Source organism: Doryrhamphus excisus, chromosome 18 (assembly GCF_030265055.1).
Source record: "Doryrhamphus excisus isolate RoL2022-K1 chromosome 18, RoL_Dexc_1.0, whole genome shotgun sequence".
Classification (NCBI taxonomy): domain Eukaryota; kingdom Metazoa; phylum Chordata; class Actinopteri; order Syngnathiformes; family Syngnathidae; genus Doryrhamphus; species Doryrhamphus excisus.
In genome coordinates, this window is record NC_080483.1 from 8,292,460 (window position 1) to 8,311,702 (window position 19,243).

Here is a 19,243-nt window from a genome sequence, read left to right on the forward strand (position 1 = left end):
AGTGCGGTTTGTCACAGGATTGACCAAAGACTGACCAATGCTTTGGTTACTTATAATCCAAACCTAATGTGATTTTTTTTTGTCAGATTTAAACACAATCTGGACCAACCCAGACCAATTCTAGTTGGTAGGCTGTTGCTAAGTCCCGTCTTGCTATTGCAAAGACATTTTTGCTTGACGTTGGCTCAATGTTACTCAAACAATATTGCTCAGATTTCGCTTGTGAACAGATTTTATGGTGATTTTGGTTGTTTTTTAGAGTGTTTATTTCCCCAAGTTCAAGTCAATCTGAATTTAACATTCACAATCTTTATGTGAAACATGAACACATATTCACTATGTTCATTTTCTGTGCATTATAATGAGAGAAAACAAGTTAATATGAGCTAGCTAACAATGCACATCATTGGGACAATTTTTTATTGCTTGATATACAAGCTGTGATCATGCATTAACACATGTAACTGATGTGTTCATTCATTCATTTTCTACCGCTTTTTTCCTCACGGGGGTGCTGGAGCCTATCCCAGCTGTCTTCGGGCGAGAGGCGGGGTACACCCTGGACTGGTCGCCAGCCAATCACAGGGCACATATAGACAAACAACCATTCACACTCACATTCATACCTATGGACAATTTGGAGTCGCCAATTAACCTAGCATGTTTTTGGAATGTGGGAGGAAACCGGAGTACCCAGAGAAAACCCACGCATGCACGGGGAGAACATGCAAACTCCACACAGAGATGGCCGAGGGTGGAATTGAAACCTGGTCTCCTAGTTGTGAGGTTTGCGCGCTAATCAATAGTCCACCGTGCCGCCTAACTGATGTGTTAATTTAGTTAATTTAATTTAATCAATAATTGCTTTCATGTATGTATTTGTCGCTATATGCATCTTTATTATATAGTCAGTTATTTTATTTGGACTTCTTTTTTGGACAACAAAAGCAATTTGAAAGCTCTTTTATTAGTCGTTTATTTGACTGGAAAAACAAAAAAAATCTGCTTTCAGGACAAGTTAACATTTTTAAAAAGAGCAGAAGCCTCCATGTGGTCTGCTGATGTGGTCGTTTCGGGGTTTATATACGCTATTTCTTGCCAAACCTCTGGGGCACAGCCATACTCCAGATCTGGCCAGGAGCCGCTTCCCAGTCAGGGGAATTCATCTGATCCTCCAAAAAGAGCGGCCCTCTGGAGGGGAGACCAAACCTGGCGGGGGGAGGAGACACACAAGCAGTACAGCAGGGGGAAGCTGATGATAAGCATGAAGTGAAAAGCTGCTTTCAAATCTCTTTATGCATAAAAAATGTAATTGATGAGGGTAAACAAACATATTGGCTGCAGGCTGAAAATGAAACATACTAGAGAGTCGTGAAGATTAGTATGCATGTTAGTTTACAGGAATCACATGAAACCTTGACTATAGGAGGCACATATTGTATAGCATGGCATATCAAGAACACTTTATATTTTGGTGTTTTTCCCCACAAGAATCACCTTGTTAGGAGCAAGTGGAAGCACCTGTGGTGTCCACGCCCAGCTGAAGGTCTGAGTAATCAGCAGGGCTAGGCAGGTATATATGGATCATTTGCTGCTCAGTTCTTTTTGTTTTGTTTTGGGTTTTTTGTTGTTTTTTCTTTGTGAGTGTGAGAGTCAACACCCTCAGTTGACTCCCTTGGTATTTAGTGAGAATAAACTGTGCTGTGTGGGATTTTGTGTTTTAGCCTTCCCCTGGTCCACTGATTTCCACTCTTTTTCTTTAACTGGGTTTTTTGTTCTATCATTTTGATAGACTTATTGGGTGGCAGGAATTAATATTCCCCTGTCACCTTTTAGAACCAAAGACCCGGTTTTGATTTGGTTCCCACTTAACAACCTTTATTTCACCAGTTTGTGTTCAACTTGGGAGGGGAAACATAACAGGAAGTGATCACAACTATTTTCTATGTGTTTGTATCATTGTTCTTGTAATTTGGTGTGCAGCAGTCTAAAAGTGGCATTAGCTTCAAATTGAGTCAAAATTGGGGCCTTATAATTATGCAAAAGTTAACATGAAATATTTAGTTTCCTTGACTTGTTTTTAGTAAGATTTATTTCATGGTGTTTTCACCATTCATACCATATTAAACCACCATTTTACTTATTTATTTATGGCTTTATTAGAGGTGGTTTTATGCTTATTACAATTTGGTGCAAAGCTGTATAGAAGTGAGGATAATTTACAATTAAGTAACAGTTTATGATTGATAAAGATTATTGAATGTTTTTATTTTATGGTAATGGTTTTATTTCATTTGAACATGCATCAGATTACAATTGAATGCATCCCATAATCAGTTCACAGTTCCACATGTCCAAAAAGTAGGAAGAAGCAAAGCTTATTAAATCCTACCCCTCCATCTGGTACTTTTACCATCAGTAACTGTTACATTTGTTCACTTCCTGCTTTCCTAGTATAGTTTTTTTTGTTTGTTTGTTTTGTGTCACGTACCGTAGTACGAGGTGATATGACCATATTTTATTTTTTATTTTATGTCTATTAAAATTTGTCTTGAAGCTATTTTTTTATTATTTAAAAAATAAAATATACATATAACTAATATATTAAAATTAATTGAATGTATTGAGCAATCAAATGATTATTAGAAATATAGATCACAATCATTGTAGTTACATTCAAGTGCCATCTATGGTACCTTTTTGGGTGTAAATATTGTTTCCTTATTTCATATCCCCCCAATATCCTTGTATACATGTAACTATGGACAGACAGATATTCGGCTCTTGAATGATTCGCTGATTGGACATTCCGTTGATGTCATGTAATCACATGATGAATCATCATGAATCAATGATCAGTTCCTGTTGTTTTTGATTGTACTGACCTCTGGGGCTGATGGAGGACAGAGTTCCTGGTTTGTCTCTGAGACCCCAGCAGCAGAGCTTTGAGCAGCGCCGTCAGCAGACGATCGTTCATACTGTTGTCTGCTTTGATGCGCTCCTGGATAAAAACACAACAAATGATCATCATCATATTGGAAAAATTTGGCTGTGTACAATACATAATATACAGTATTTACAATATATACTGCTTATTATTATTATTATTATTATTATTATTATTATTATTATTATTATTATTAAAGTATTGCATTTTAACTTGAATTAAAATTACCAGAGAAGTATGTATTACTCTCTAACGAATAAATAAATATATATTCAAACATGAGTAAGCATTTTCCATAGTTTTTGTTTCAATACAATGAATATTTTATTTAAAGTAGGCCTACAGAGTATATTTCTAGGACCTTCAACAAATGTTCATATTCCGAACCCTATAATATGCTCACATTGCTATGAAACACATTTTTAGTTGTACATCTTGTCAAAGCATCTTCCTGCTGGAAACTATTGAGTGAATGAACCTGAACCTGACAGCACCCTCTGCTGGATTCATAGCTACTGCATGCTTTTTTGCCCCCATCCAACCACTTTTTATTTAAGTTACTAAAGTTACTTAAGTTACTAAAATTGATTATTTACAATTTAAAACACAGAAAGGAATCTACTTTGAATTTTTCAGGAAAATGACATGACATTTTTAGAAGCATAACAGTGAAATATATAAAGAAAAAGAAGTTATTTTCGGTGGTCTAGGGGTTAGCGCACAGACCTCACAGCTAGGAGACCAGGGTTCAATTCCACCCTCGGGCATCTCTGTGTGGAGTTTGCATGTTCTCCCCGTGCATGCGTGGGTTTTCTCCGGGTACTCCGGTTTCCTCCCACATTCCAAAAACATGCTAGGTTAATTGGCCACTCCAAATTGTCCATAGGTATGAATGTATGTAAGTGTGAATGGTTGTTTGTCTATATGTGCCCTGTGATTGGCTGGCGACCAGTCCAGGGTGTACCCCGCCTTACGCCCGAAGACAGCTGGGATAGGCTCCAGCACCCCCCGCGACCCTCGTGAGGAATAAGCGGTAGAAAATGAATGAATGAATGAAGTTATTTTCTGCAGTCATACAATTATGGGAGACAAAATCAAAGATTTTTTTTTTTTAATTAGAGTTGAAGGTAAAGTAAGGTAAGGGTTTGTAAGCAAGCGCCCAAGAACGAACGTCTTTGAATGCCTCACCAGCTCCGGCAGTTGGTTGTCCATGCTTTCCTCTGAGCTGCTTGGCGCCTCCTCGTTGTGGTCCAGACCATCTTGGATGTGGAGACCGTGGCTGACGCCGCCCGCTAGCACCATGAACACCACCAAAAGGGTCACCACTGCTGCTGTGTCCATGTCTCTCAGCCTTGGGAAGTCAGAATATAAGGAAGGACAACAAGTTGTAAGGGACCGACTTGTGTTGTGCAAGAGGTTGCCAACTTGAATGGAAGCAGCAAGCCGGAGGCGTCTTATATACGCTGTTTGTAAAACCTCGGGAGATCTGCAGAAAGATGCTTGAGAGGGGACGGGGGACAGGATGGAGGTAGAAGCAAGGCCATTTAGGGCGAGGTTGAGGGTATTAGTGAGGACGCAGCGTCATTATGAGGCCCAGTGGGCTGAACACAACATAACAGTCCCACTTATTGAACAGATAAATCCCCACAAATGGATCGTGAGCCACGAGCCCCTGATGATGTCCGAGAGCAGACATGCTCAGAAACATTCATCAGACACTTAATCAGCCGTGATAAACAAGGCTATTATATCACGATCTTCAACTAGAGAGTCTCAAATATTAAACGTCACCAAAGGTAGCTTTTTCTTCGGATGTGTGGTCAAGACTTTCATCAAGGAAATGTGTTAGTCCTGAAGCAGCAAAACATTCTCAGACCATCACACTACCACCACCATATTTTACTATTCTTATGATGTTCTTTTTCTGAGGTCACAAACAGATGGCCAGACATTTTCCTTCAGGATTTTTTTTTTGCTACACAACGGAATTCATGGTTCCATTTATCACAGCAAAACATTCTCAGACCATCACACTACCACCACCATATTTTACTATTCTTATGATGTTCTTTTTCTGAGGTCACAAACAGATGGCCAGACATTTTCCTTCAGGATTTTTTTGTTACAGAACGGAATTCATGGTTCTATTCATCACAGCAAGTCTTCCAAGTCCTGAAACAGCAAAACATTCTCAGACCATCACACTACCACCACCATATTTTACTGTTCTTATGATGTTCTTTTTCTGAAATGCAGCATCACTTTCTTGCCAGATGTATTGGGACACATACTTCCAAAAAGTTTATATTTGATTTTTTTTCATTTATTATTTTTTAATATCCCCCTAAATATGAGGTTCCTGTTGATGTTTTAATTTTAGCTTATTTTCATTATTTACTATATATTAGAGTTGCTATTTAAAATGATATATCTGTATTTTTTATTTATGTTTGTGTTATTTGATATTTTAAATATTTCATATCTTGTGCATTTACAAAATGTATTCTTAGATCTCTGCTTTCTTTGTATATGTTGTACCGTACATGATATTTAATAACTAGCATTGTATTGTGTTTCAGTGTGCTAATAATTCCCTACAGTGTACAAATAATTCCCTACAGTGTACATGTGTGACGTCAACATATGGCCCTCATCAATCGGCTTAAAAAGAACACACTCACATATAGATAAACACACTACATTGTGTTTAATTGCTATGGCAACCAGTGCGTCATCTGAGCCATTATGAGGTGGGTAAAAAAAAAAAACTTAATGACTTTCTTGAGATGATAAAACCTTTGGAGGATATAGTGGGAGTCGAATTTCCCCTGACATGATATCAAACAGTAGGATTCATTTGGATTTTAATGAAAGTACAAACAATTCCAGTCATGACCAAGATGGACAGTGCTGAGTCAGTAGCAGTTCCCTGAGATCTGCATATTCTATTTTATTTGTATGTATCTACGTATGTATTTAACAGTATAGGAGATAAGTCCACAAAATGCCCCGTTATAGTCATCTATTTATGAGTTAGGACTCCCGCTAGTGGTGAAGGAGAGAACTGTAGGTTGTAAAATTTGCAGACACTTTGTTAATGTCTTAGTTTGTTTACTTTAATTTGTATTTACAATGTTACAACAATGCAAACACACACAAAAATAAATAAATTGCTGACTCGCAACAGTGGAACAAGGAGGACATTAGTGGGGGAGATGGGCGGGGGCTGAGGGGGTAATCATGCAGCTAACAGGGATTGAAGAAGATTGTCCAGCAATGCCTAAAAACACAAGCGGGGGACTCGTCATGCTTTTTGCCGCCATGTCATCCATCCATCCAACACGTGATGTCACAACCTCACAGCATGTGTGCTTGGATGCTTAAGGCACTTTGCATGCAATTCAATGTCTGTTGAACAAACACAATTAGTGACAAGCAGGTTGATACGATCACTCACAAAAGTTTCTTTTTTGGCTGTACAACTCAGTTAAAAACATCCAATCATCATATATACTCGTATATGCACTGAGCAAGTCATGACGGCCCTAAACCTCTCAATCGGCGGACTAAATATTGATGAACTCTTGAAAGTTACATTCATAAAAAATGAAAATGTGCCTCTTTTCAAAGGCAGTATTGTCTTGGATTGAAAGTAAAAACAAAATATCTCACATTCATACATTTGAATCACTATGTGTGAGATAAATAACCCCAAAGTTGCAAGATTACTTGTTGAAAAGTGTTGAAAAAGGGTCCAAACAAACATGCACTTATTTGACAGCTGTCACTCAACATTACAGATGTAGTTTTTTTTTTTTTTTTGCTTTGATGTTGCATAATAATCCCTGAACATTAAAAGGATTTCCTTATGAATCAAGGACTTTAGGTTAGCCCCTTTCACACCAGACACTTGACTTGACTGACTGAAAAGCAATAGCTCCCTTTCACACAGTATGTAATAGCAGGCATTTTTCCTGCCTTTTTTCTGTGTCCTTGTTCTATATGAACAGCACTGACACGCAAGTCAACCTGGCAATTTTACACCTTTTTGAGATCATATCAGAGCCATAAAAGAAGTGGGACAACATATGTGTGTAAGGGAGTTCAACAATGCCGGGACAGCAGTGTGATGTTTAGCACCTATAAATGACTTTAGTCCCTTTCACACAGTCTGTAAAAGCTGGCAACCATAAAGTTGAATCTTCCAGCCTGTTGTGTTGAAAGCAGCTTTGCTGTTCATAGGAATAGCACCTTTCACACAGCCTGCAAAAGCAGGCATTTCATGACTTTCTTCTGTGTCACTGTTCTGTATAAACAGCACTGACGAAACAGGGTGCAGGTCAACCTGGCAACAACTTTTTGAGTTCATATCATAAAAGAAGTGTGACAACACCTGTGTGTAAGGGAATTCCACAATGCCGGGACAGGGGTGTGAGGTTTAGCAGCCGTAGATGACTTTGCCAATTTCACACAGCATGCAAAAGCTGGCATTTTCATCTTTATTCTATGTTGTCATTTTGTATAAACGGCACCAAACATCCAAGTCAACCTGGTCATTTTCCACCAAGCCTATCTCTGTGAAAGAATATGTCAGTTTAACATCCAACACTTTATTGTCCCTTCCTGTTGTTCTGTAAGCAATTGGTTGACTTAAGTCACACCAAACACTGATTACCTGAATGCAGGACAGCTGTGTGAAAGCGCACCCAGCTGAGCTAGGTTCTGTGTACAAGTATGTAGGAGTATCTCTGTGTGAAAGCAACTCTTGTTGTAGTTCCGTTGATACAGTCAATATGTTCTTAAAGAGCGGTGGCACTATTGGTACAATAGTGGTTCATATAGCTGGCGTAGGATGAACCCCCACTATTCCGGCTTCCTGAATGGGATAAGCCATGTAGAAAATGGACGGGAAGCTTCTAAATCACAGGAAACCGCTGCTATTGTCAATTTTGAACGCCATTTCCCATAAGTTTCAAACAAGTTCGGTTGGCAAATAAAATCTTGACGCCACATATTCCCATGACTAAGCTAAGCGGCGTCAGTCGTATAAAAAAAATAGCCCGTACGGGTAGTCAGTCCTACAGCAATTGAGGCAAAAAAAAACATAGTCCTTGCCACAGGAAGTGGCCTCTTCACCATCGTCACTATTGATTCTTCTAGTACTTGTCCGTGTGTCCATACACACTGATGGCACGCTGTGACATCCTCTTTGTCACTAGGGGGTGCCAATCTGCACATTTATTTTAGTCCATTAGTTGCAATCAAAATGACACATTTAGTAAAGGTGGTGAGCAGGGCTTATGAGGTCCCGTCGCTCCAGTGTGTGGCCCATTCCTTTTTTGTATGAAGGCCAGACTTCTCCGTCTGGAACTGGGGGCGGTCCTGGCGGGGGATCTTCACGGCATGGTACTGAGGCAGCTTGTCTTTGAGGTGGGCCCGTTGGAAGAAACCACACTGGAGAAGAGAAGAGAAAAATGTTAATTTGTTGAAATTCAGACAAATTATAAAATTCAACATGTAACAGCGCACAGAATCCATGACCCCTCTATCATTCATTAATATTCAACGATCTTTATCTTCATGGCCGTGACATTTGAGCTGCCAAGCTTTTTATGATGTTCTTTTCCACTTCCATGGTGATGGCGTTCCTTTTCTTTGCCACACTGCTGTTTGGGAGACAGTATGAAGGGCAAAAGTTAACATCTTAGGGTTTGTGTTTCTTTGGTCTTTCTGCAGCACAAAAAGAACCAATAGAGCATGAGAATGCAAAATAATTGCTATTAATCTGGGTTAATTCAGCCTAAAAGTTTTTTTTTAACAATCAATCATGGTTATAATTTTTTTTTATGTTTAACACTGGCCCAACATCATGTCAAACATCAGTGGGCTCCTGTGCAACAACTATGGCACACAAAAGGAACCAAAAAACAGGAAGAATATCCCCCTATTGATTGTGGTTAACTTCTTTTTACACTTGTGCTATTTCACTTACCACAAGCTAGTGTGCTGGTAAATAAATTCATTCATTCATTTTCTACCACTTATCCTCATGAGGGTCGCGAGGGTGCTGGAGCCTATCCCAGCTGTCTTCGGGCGAGAGGCGGGGTACACCCTGGACTGGTCACCAGCCAATCACAGGGCACATATAGACAAACAACCATTCACACTCACATTCATACCTATGGACAATTTGGAGTTGCCAATTAACCTAGCATGTTTTTGGAATGTGAACCCGGAGAAAACCCACGCATGTAAACCACACAGAGATGGCCGAGGGTGGAATTGAACCCTCGTCTCCTAGCTGTGAGGTCTGCGTGCTAACCACTCGCCCACCGTGTAGCCATTAAATGTTTTGTTTATGCTATTTTAACGATGATGAACAAGTGTTGTTATTCCACACCGTGGCTTTAAAAACACACAACTTAACACCAAAGCACCTCAAGCTTGTGGCACCCAAACAAACAAGTAAAGCAGTTAGTTTTGAAGCGTGAAAAGCCAAGCAAGAACAAATACAGACGGTCCACATCAACACAGCACGGTCGGCACTGCATCGCAAAGCCTGCAGCTGAAGGCGTCTACGTGGTGTTCACCAGATCAAGTACACCCATTAGAGCGTTTTTCCATATTCAGTGTGAACACCAGGCAGCCAGTAACCAACCAAACAGCAAACCTACGTGCCGGCCATCTTTACCGCTTGGAGGGAAGAGGAGGAGGGGGAGAGCGGGCCCAACTGAAATAACGTCATTACAGTTCCGAGGCCTGCTTCTCCACCTCCGAGGGCTGGACCCCCAAATGGGCGCGATAGTACTCCGTGTCATAGTGTTGGCGCCTCTCACTGCGCTTGAAGAAGCCACACTGGGCGGAGCACACCAGGAGGTGAGAGATGGTATGAGATGAAAGAATGGAAGGATAAAATAGATGTATGTTATGAATAGAAATAGATCGAGACGGGAACCATGATGATGGTAGGAAAGCATAGAGGTAGAAAGTGCAATCATGGAGATACATTCATAGTTTTTAGATAGTAATAGAGGTATCTACTCTTACCTTCCACAATATGCAGACCAGCAGGGTCAGGAGGAGGATGCCTGCTAGGACGGCGATGAGGATGATCCACCAGGGGATGGAGTACTGGTCCACTAGACCAGGCTCTGGATAGATCATCACCGGAACCTGCACAACATATTGTTTTTATTCCATACTGTTTACACTATAGTATACTTAACTGGCTCTCCTTTTGGTGGTGCCAACCTCTATCTATAGCAGCTCCCACTCATCACCCGCTGCACAATCACCATGCAAACACAAAAATAACAGCATGTACCAGGCATGTAAACACACATAAAGTACCTCCTACTACTAATACAGGGAATTATAAACAACAACTATGTAATGATGTAACTTTAGCAAAAGTTTACAAAGGCATGCTGGGAAGCCGGAAGCACTCCCAGCGACTTGGGGCACTAAATACATTTTTTTTATAGTACTTCTGCACTAATATGCACCTAGGCAACTGTAAAACTACTGTAAATACTGTAAAAGATACACCTACACATGCTTATAGTGTGAATACTTTGAATAAAATACATAAATTCAGTATAAGAGCTGTATGAATTAGTCCAATACTTCTCTACAAGAGAGGAGAAATATGATCTCAGGGAAGAACTAAATTTGAAACACTTATATGCTAGGACTACGTTAAAAAGCCATAGCATTTCAGTATGTGGAATCAAACTATGGAATGGATTGAGTAAGACCCTCAAACAATGCACAACGATGAGCCAATTCAAGAAACAATACAAGCAGTTGATGTTTGCTAAATACAAGGATGAAGTCTTGAACCAGTCATGATGTGCTATACATATCACTATATTGACACTTACTATGGTACCCATTATGTCATTGGATGGTCATATCACCTCGTACTTCGGTACGAGGTACATTATTAAAAAAAAAACCAAAAACCTTAAATTGTATTATGGAAAGCAGGAAGTGAACAAATGTAACAGTTACTGATTGTAAAAGTACCAGATGGAGGGGTAGGATTTAATAAGCTTTGCTTCTTCCTACTCCTTTTGGACATGTGGAACTGTGAACTGATTATGGGATGCATTCAATTGTAATCTGATGCATGTTCAAATGAAATAAAACCACTACCATTATCAACTTTGTCCATGCAGTGTATATAATATATTTATCTGCAGTAGCTGATATAAAAACTCCTGCCAACTTCCCCAATTAGCTGTCTTTCTCCTCTCTCTGTTACCTGAGCAGCAGCATCCTTGAGGACCAAATGTTTGATGGTGGACTTCACGGTGATTTCTGCGCTGACCAGTAGCTCCAGAGCACTGACTGTTGGGAACTCCTAAGATATGAAAACATACATGTTCTTTGGACTGTTGCAAATTACATTAAAAGTTCAATAAAGCCTGACCTCGATGAAGGTGCTGTTCCACAGCCTGCCGTGGATGCTGAGCACCGCCTGACCGGAGAAGCTGTGGAGGGGACACTGGAAGAGAACGCAGCGTGCCGACCCCAGGTGACAATCCTGCGAGAAAAAACGAGTACTCAGCAAAGCAAGTGACGATATTGGAATATACTCCCTCCTTACCAGTTTAAGTGACTTGCGCCTCTCTGAAGCGGCCACAGCAGGAGAGGTGCGCCTCACGTTGCCTTTAGTCATCTCTTCACCTTCGTGGTCCGGGTGGGAGCGGCGTGTTCGTCCAGTCTGGTAAGGACACCGAAAACCACCATGAGTGGTTATTGTTTATAATCATGGTACATTGAGATGCTGTCACTCTCACCGTGTGATTGACAGCCTGCAGAGGTTCCACAGGCGAGGGTTCGTGCAGACCCAGCGGGTTGACGGCGCCCGCGGGAGTACAGTGAGAAGCCGGATGACCCTCGAAGTTCAAGCTGGCCGGGTACAGCAGCCACTTCCCGTTGGCCAACTCATGAGGCCACAGGATGTTGAGGAAGGCGGAGCCTAGTGTTTGCAAAGCTTGCCCTTGATTGGCCACCTGGGAGGAAGAAGACAGCAGTGAATTGTTTGAATATTAAGAACACTTCCTTTCTTGGTATGTCTCTCACCACAAATTCAAAGTCAACAGGGCTGCCAACGTCCTCCAGGCTGCTCATGGCGCTCTCGCCCTTAACGGTCCCGCTGAAGAACAGCTGGTGAGGACGCGCCAGCCTGCAAGAAAACACAATCCCATTGGCTAGGACAGCTGCATGCACACACAAACACGTTATACAAAGGGTGTTACTCACCCACTGACAGACAGGGGGAGCTCTATCACTACTTTAGCCATTGCAGTGATTGGCACCAAGCCAGGCTGCTCACTGATTCTGTGGAGCAAACACAGGAAGGACAAACAATATAAATAAGTAATATACATCCATACAATCGATACATATATGAATTTGATGACAGCTAAGAGTAACTCACGTCGTCAGCTGGAGATCGGCAGTCAACTCGGTGGTTTCAATGGTGATGTTGGCCGTGCTCAGGTTGATGGAGAATTTTAACTGAAATGAAATACATTATCGAAAACAAAAATAGTCAAAAAAATGTATACATACCATATAAAAACAACTTTTAATGTTCGTGGCAAAGCAAAACATGTTATATCTATGCTTATTGTTATTGTTTATTTTTATTACCATCATTCATTCATTAATTTTCTACCACTTATCCTCATTAGGGTCGCGGGCATGCTGGAGTACACCCTGCACTGGTCGCCAGCCAATCACAGGGCACATATAGACAAACAACCATTCACACTCACATTCATACCTATGGACAATTTGGAGTCACCAATTAACCTAGCATGTTTTTGGAATGTGGGAAGAAACTGGAGTACCCGGAGAAAACCCACCCATGCACGGGGAGAACATGCAAACTCCACACAGAGATGGCCGAGGGTGGAATTGAACCCTGGTCTCCTAGCTGTGAGGTCTGTGGGCTAACCACTCGACCACCGTGCAGCCCCTATTACTACCATTGGTACTGAATTATATGTATATGTCTACATTGAAATAATATTTGTATATATTTATTTACAACTTTCCAGCTAACAGGAAAATAATACTGTCACCAAAGCTATCATGTAAATATTTAAAGCATGTCCAGCATTTGACTCTGCAAAAGCATATAAGATTTTTATGCATTTCCCATAATTTCCAGCACAGTGTAAGAGCCCGCCAACAATAAAAATGATATTAAAAAGTGTCATTGTAGCAGGTTTTGAGTGAGCTCACCTTAGTGTTTCGTTTGACGGGGTTCCCCAGGTCGCATTCAACTTCAGAGCCATTCTGGTTGGCTTGACACCTCATCTACAAGTGAATCAGACAATCAGTAGAACCTTCAAAACATCAACATCAGGTGTCATCATCTCACCTGGGAGGGCACCCTGGAGCCGGAGTAGGACAGAGTTTTTGGAAGTGAGATGAGCAGCTGAGCGGCATGGGCGTCGTCCCCGTCCTCCTCGGGGTTTAGAGGGTCAGAGGGCATGTTGGTGACGGTGATCTCCAGCACCACAAGGCGTTGGTCGGACAAGGAGAACACCTGGATGTCATCCTCGTCCCTATGATGAGAAGCAAAGAGCGGTTATCTTGAGCTTTGTTGTTCTCGTTTGGCCACGCTTAACCTCACACCAAGATGGCTACCTGTTGCTAGGTAACAGTTAACATCATCCAAACTGACCCTGTATACACACTCACTTTGGCAGGGGGGTGAAAACGTCAGAGGTCAGGGGTCGTGTTCCAAAGCGGTAGCTCAGCTTTAGGTTGCTCTGACAGATTTTGTCAGCGCCGCATCCTTCACGTAGGAAGTTCACCTTCAAGGGGGAAAAAATGTGTTTTATTTTCAAATGATGGTCAGATATTATCTTATTGCACACCTCTGAGTGCAGCGTGTTGGAGGGGGACACATTGAGCACAGGAGGCAGTCTTTCCAGCCTCTTGGATGCAGAGTGCCTGCGAGGAGGTACGGGTTTGATGGTGTGGGTTATGGCCAAGGAGATGGGGCGGAGCTTGTCTCGGATGTTCTCCTACAGTGGAAAGAGCAATGGAGAAATATAGTTATATAACATCCATCTATTTTCTATACCGCTTATCCTCATGAGGGTCGCGGGGGTGCTGGAGCCTATCCCAGCTGTCTTCGGGCGAGAGGCGGGGTACAACCTGGACTGGTCGCCAGCCAATCACAGGGCACATATAGACAAACAACCATTCACACTCACATTCATACCTGTGGACAATTTGGAGTCACCAATTAACCTAGTTTTTGGAATGTGGGAGGAAACCGGAGTAGTGGAATTGAACTCGGGCCTCTTAGCTGTGAAGTCTGCGCTCTAACTACTCGATCGCCGTGCAGCCTGTTATACAACATATTAAAGTTATATATTAAATGTTAAAGATACATTTATTTATATATATATATTTTTTTTTTATTTTAATTTCATTACAAGCAGATCCAAAATGAAATATGTAAAATATTTAATTATGTTTTATTTAAACATATTTAATCAAGAAGAAAATTATTACATTTTAAATTGATTTAAAAAAATTAATATATACGTAAATATTTCAATATCAGCACCATTAATTTTATTTCATTTTATTTTACTACATGTCATTAGATTTTTGTTTATTAATTTATGTAAATATAAAAAAATAATATTTTTATTTTAGATAATTTAACTTACTTTAATTTAATCTCATTCGTTTTTAGACACAGTGAAGTCCCCAAAAGATACGATGGATAAATAAAGTACCGTATTTTCCGCACTATAAGGCGCACCTAAAATCTGATTTTTTTTTAAAAAAGCTGACTATGCGCCGTATAATCCGGTGCGCCTTATATATGGATCAATATTGAGCCGCGACAGGTCTCGCAACTTACGGTAAGCAGCCACCGACTCCATTTTTCCCGTAGAAGAAGAAGTGCGCTGTGCATACTGGGAAATATTAAACAACGATTCACTTTCATTTGTGCGTTTGTATAAAGACCCTGAAATGGCTCCTATTAAGAGACACGCTTACAACGCAGAGTTTAAACTCAAGGCGATCAGTCACGCAGTAGAACATGGAAATAGAGCAGCAGCAAGAGAGTTTAACATTAATGAATCGATGGTGCGGAAGTGGAGGAAGCATGAGGATGAGCTGCGCCAAGTAAAGAAGACTAAACAAAGTCATTTTGCACATTACGAGTGTCACTATACTGCGATTGCACTAACGTTTAATTTACCATAACAGTATCAGACGGTTTTTTGCGCGTTGACTAAATGGAGGAAAAGTAAAATGTTATGCCTTGCTGTTGTTCAAAGATGTTAAAGATGTGTCACGAAAATGCTTTACCTCAGAGAAAATAATAAAACAGCTGTTTATTCATTTTGGGAGTGAATGGAGTTGTGGAAAGCTTGTTTGTTATCTATTAATAAAGTTTGACTGACCTATCTGACTGTTTTGTTGACATTCCCTTTAGCGCGGCACCATCTAATGGTTGCATAACGTAACTACAGCCTCTACTGTAGCGCCTTATAATGCGATGCGCCTTATGTATGGAAAAAGTTTTAAAATATATCATTCATTGAAGGTGCGCCTTATAACACGGTGCGCCGTATAGTGCGGAAAATACGGTATCTTGTAAAAAAAAAAATGGCATAAAAAAATTACTCAACGCAGAAATGCACTTCATAACAGCCAAAGAAAAGAGTTTGTGTTCCTACAATTTTTCCCATTACCTTCTTATGTTTTCTTATGAAACTTTATTTGCTCATTTTCTTAATTTTATTCTGCATAGATTGTTATTGGTTTGTCATGAATAGAAAAGTAGTGATGTCATGGCATTACAAACGTACCAGGACAAATGTAATTTCCTATACTACTGATGGACACTAGTGGCTTATTGCTAAGGTATCAGGGGATTGTTGTAATATCTTAACCAGACAACAACATCATTTCTCAACATTGCATCTAAGAGCACATTCCTACCAGCCCCAAATCTATAGAAACCTCCCTATGCAAACCGTTGATTGGCTACTATACACGTATTACTGTGGAGTAGTGTAGATGTTACTGACATGGAGCTGGAAAACAGCAGTAGTGCACGCCGGGTGCTTCTGGCGATGCAATTCCACTTCCTCGGTCTGAGTGTACTCGGGTTCCAGGGAACTGCGACCCAGGAAGTTGACACGGTGCGGCAGGCCCAACTTCCTGCGCTCGGTGTCGGCTTCGAATCGCACCACCAGGGCTTGAGGGTGGATCATAATAAAGAAATGTCACTTATTAGTTATTATTGTTATTTATACATATTGATATATGGTGAGACTCACTTATGTGAGGTGAGTAGTGGACTGGGTGGGCAGTGAAGATGAAGCAGGCCTTCACTTCGATGCTAAGAGAAACAAAACGGATGAGAAACACATGAGGTTTTAACGTTGCAGTGTTATTTAGAAGATTCCTTACCAGACTCCATCCCTGCCCTTGCAATTGTACTGGGCCAGATCAATGTACTGCGGGTCAATAGATATCTCCCGGATCACGTGAATGACTGGACGAGACCTTTTTAGGGACACAATGGAATATTCAGTGTGGTTCAGGTGTAATAAAAGATCAGGAAAGTATTTTTCCTACCTGAAGAGCACCACTGAATTATTGAGGGAGCCCACCGCAATGTCTGGATAGTGGTTCTCATCAATGTCCAGACCACCTGAGATAGAGTAGCCAAATCGCCTCACGTCAAAGTCTCGGCCATCCAGGACCTGATGGTGGAAAGAACCTTGATCACTCTTTCTTTTATTTTTTTTGTTCTTTCGCCGGACTGCCTACCTGAGCAGGTTTTGTTTCAATCCCCGCATCTGAACCCCTGTAGATGAAAACCTTGCCATCTCCATCAAATGGCGCTCCAACGGCGATATCTAGATACAAGTGGAAACAAATTATTCCGAAGTACGACTCTACTTCTGGAAGACTACAGTTGAGTCCTGCACTCGAGACGAGACTCTCACCTCCGTATCCATCCTGGTCCAGATCGCCAATGTTGCTAACCGTCATGCCAAACATGGAATCATACGTCCCGTTGAGACGGATGGGCCGAGCTTGATCGTCCCAGTGACCAAAGGGGTTGAGGTACACGTAGACGGCGCCGCCGATCTCTGCTTTGCGGTCGAAGAAATTGGGAGCACCCACAATCAGGTCTGTCCAGCTAAGGACACCAAAGAGATGCCAGACTTAAATACTCTTTCAAGATAATGTGGATTAGGATAGCACAGTTTCCACCAAGCAGCACTAGTACATACAAGTCATACCACTGACTGCTGATTGGTCAATGGAGACCTGTTCAGTTTCTAACATCTTACATTAGCCTCTTTCACAGAGTTCAGAATTGTACCAGAAGATCTGGAAATATGTCACCTTTGTGTTTTACGAGATATTGCAGTGATGATTCACACAGAACCCAGTGGACCTCAGTTTGTAAGATGCACCACCATTGGTTGTGGCATATGGAATCCTACAAATAATAAGGTGTTGCAGAATACGATTCCACCCAGGTGCCTTCCCACCTCTTTTATGCCTTTGAATGTGGAAAATTTTCAGTCACATTGTCTAGTTGCAGTGTGGGCAGTGTGAAAGAGGCTTCTTATAGGAAGGCAGAAGATTGACAAACCTCTGATGTAAACCCAAGCCTGATGAGAGCTTACCTGTGTCAAACTGACTTGTGCAACTTAGTGGAAAAAATATTTAAAAATGCAAGAGAAACCCCTTTTTTTACCCATCATTGTTGAGATCGGTGGTCGCTACTGAGTATCCGAAGGAAGAAGCCAGCTCCTCCCCCCAGAAAATGTGCTCCGGTACCAAGCGGTAGACATTGTCTTTACGTAGCAGCACCACCGCCCCTGTATGATTGGCCCGGGGTGCGCCAGCCACAAAGGTCAGCTCCCCCAGGTTCATTATTCCCACGGCCGAGTCCACAGAGAAGCCTGGTGGAGCACGGAGGGATGCAAGCGGGCAGTTAGGGTCTGGATCTATGCACATCGTCTTCCTAATGAAATGTGTGCCTAAAGTGCCTATTGATTTTATGTCCAGCTCATGATGGCTTATGTGCTTGCTGTGTGTCTGCTGCTAGCATCTACTGAGTTTCATCTAATGTCTCAGGAGATCTACATTTTGGTTGAGGCATGTAAACATAGCAACTGGACATTAATAAGATTTATAGCCTCGAGCTAGCATCTCCTCTTTTGTCTGCTATGTGTGTGTGCACAGGAATGTGCTTACATATAAATCAGAATGAATTGCTGTGTGACAAAAACAAAAAAACAACACATTATATGCAACAATCTGGTCCAAACAGAAGCAAGCGCATGCATTTGCTCGTCTAAAACATGCTCAGGGTGTGACAAAGGGTTTGTTAGTCCACATTCAACTGGGAGACGAGGTCGAGACAGCAGCTTCAGGGTGGCGGGTGTGGAATGCAGCGCATCTACCGTAAACACCCCCCTCCAAAAAAAAACCAGCGGAAGCGAGGTGCTACTTTTGCCACACATGGCATCTTTTAACATGTACGTCATCGCAGTAAACATAAAGAGGGGAATCCATTCTTTTCACTGTGGTAGGTCTTAACGCTACATTTTCTATGGAGTTGTGGCCATACTTTTATATTCACAAAAATTTGGAATAAAAGAAACGGTTAAATATTCACTTTCTATATTTTTTATATAATATCATTTAATGTTCTTGTAATCCATTTCTATTTATTTGTCATCTTTTACTTGATATTTATAGTATATACTAGAATTAAAAAAATACAAATAATTAGAAAGAAATTATTAATATTATTATTAATAATAAGAATAATAATAATTATTATTACAATAATAATAAATATATATTATTTTAAATCAATCATATATTTAGTTTCTATTCCTAATATAATTTTACCTAATTTTGCTTTGTTTTTTTTGGTTTTTCTAGTATTCTATACATGAATTTATTATATTGTATTGTATTTTATTATATTATATTTTTATTATATTATTATTACTACCCCAAATATTTAGTTAATAATAGTTTTTAATTAACTTAATTTTATATTTGATTTCATATTAATAGCATCAAAATAACAATACATAAGCAGATGTGATTTTTTTTAAATAACAAAATATATTTTTTTGCTCATCTATAAAATCTTACAGTTATGTGTTTATTTTATGCTAGGAAATTGACTGACACTTTTGTTTTTTCAAAACTGTTTTAAAACTGTTTAAAACTGTCAAATTGTTTAATTGGAAGAAC

General features: G+C 40.6%; 2 protein-coding genes across 4 annotated transcripts in view; both read right to left on the reverse strand.

Moving 5' to 3' along the window:
• Positions 1-1,065: 1,065 nt before the first annotated feature.
• Positions 1,066-4,288, reverse strand: npffl (neuropeptide FF-amide peptide precursor like). The gene is made up of 3 exons (XM_058055276.1): positions 4,136-4,288; positions 2,886-3,001; positions 1,066-1,209 (listed from the first exon to the last, which is right to left on the reverse strand). Exons 1-3 carry the CDS (start codon positions 4,286-4,288, stop codon positions 1,089-1,091), a joined length of 390 nt encoding a protein of 129 aa, XP_057911259.1. The 3' UTR covers positions 1,066-1,088.
• A 1,576-nt stretch (positions 4,289-5,864) lies between these two features.
• Positions 5,865-19,243, reverse strand: part of itga7 (integrin, alpha 7) — a 35,013-nt gene continuing 21,634 nt past the window's right edge. For 2 of the 3 annotated variants that reach the window (XM_058055249.1, XM_058055248.1), the window contains exons 6-25: positions 17,724-17,931; positions 16,960-17,156; positions 16,781-16,869; positions 16,586-16,713; positions 16,418-16,513; positions 16,285-16,346; positions 16,033-16,202; positions 13,849-13,998; positions 13,670-13,785; positions 13,347-13,533; positions 13,208-13,282; positions 12,396-12,475; positions 12,218-12,295; positions 12,038-12,140; positions 11,752-11,967; positions 11,559-11,675; positions 11,382-11,495; positions 11,214-11,312; positions 9,995-10,120; positions 5,865-8,401 (exon numbers count right to left, since the gene is read on the reverse strand). In XM_058055249.1, the coding sequence (XP_057911232.1) occupies positions 8,246-8,401; positions 9,995-10,120; positions 11,214-11,312; positions 11,382-11,495; positions 11,559-11,675; positions 11,752-11,967; positions 12,038-12,140; positions 12,218-12,295; positions 12,396-12,475; positions 13,208-13,282; positions 13,347-13,533; positions 13,670-13,785; positions 13,849-13,998; positions 16,033-16,202; positions 16,285-16,346; positions 16,418-16,513; positions 16,586-16,713; positions 16,781-16,869; positions 16,960-17,156; positions 17,724-17,931 (2,567 nt within the window). In that variant the 3' untranslated portion in view covers positions 5,865-8,245. Of the gene's footprint in view, positions 8,402-9,638; positions 9,803-9,994; positions 10,121-11,213; positions 11,313-11,381; positions 11,496-11,558; positions 11,676-11,751; positions 11,968-12,037; positions 12,141-12,217; positions 12,296-12,395; positions 12,476-13,207; positions 13,283-13,346; positions 13,534-13,669; positions 13,786-13,848; positions 13,999-16,032; positions 16,203-16,284; positions 16,347-16,417; positions 16,514-16,585; positions 16,714-16,780; positions 16,870-16,959; positions 17,157-17,723; positions 17,932-19,243 lie in introns of all 3 variants that reach the window. The other variant, XR_009120067.1, reaches the window with a different exon arrangement.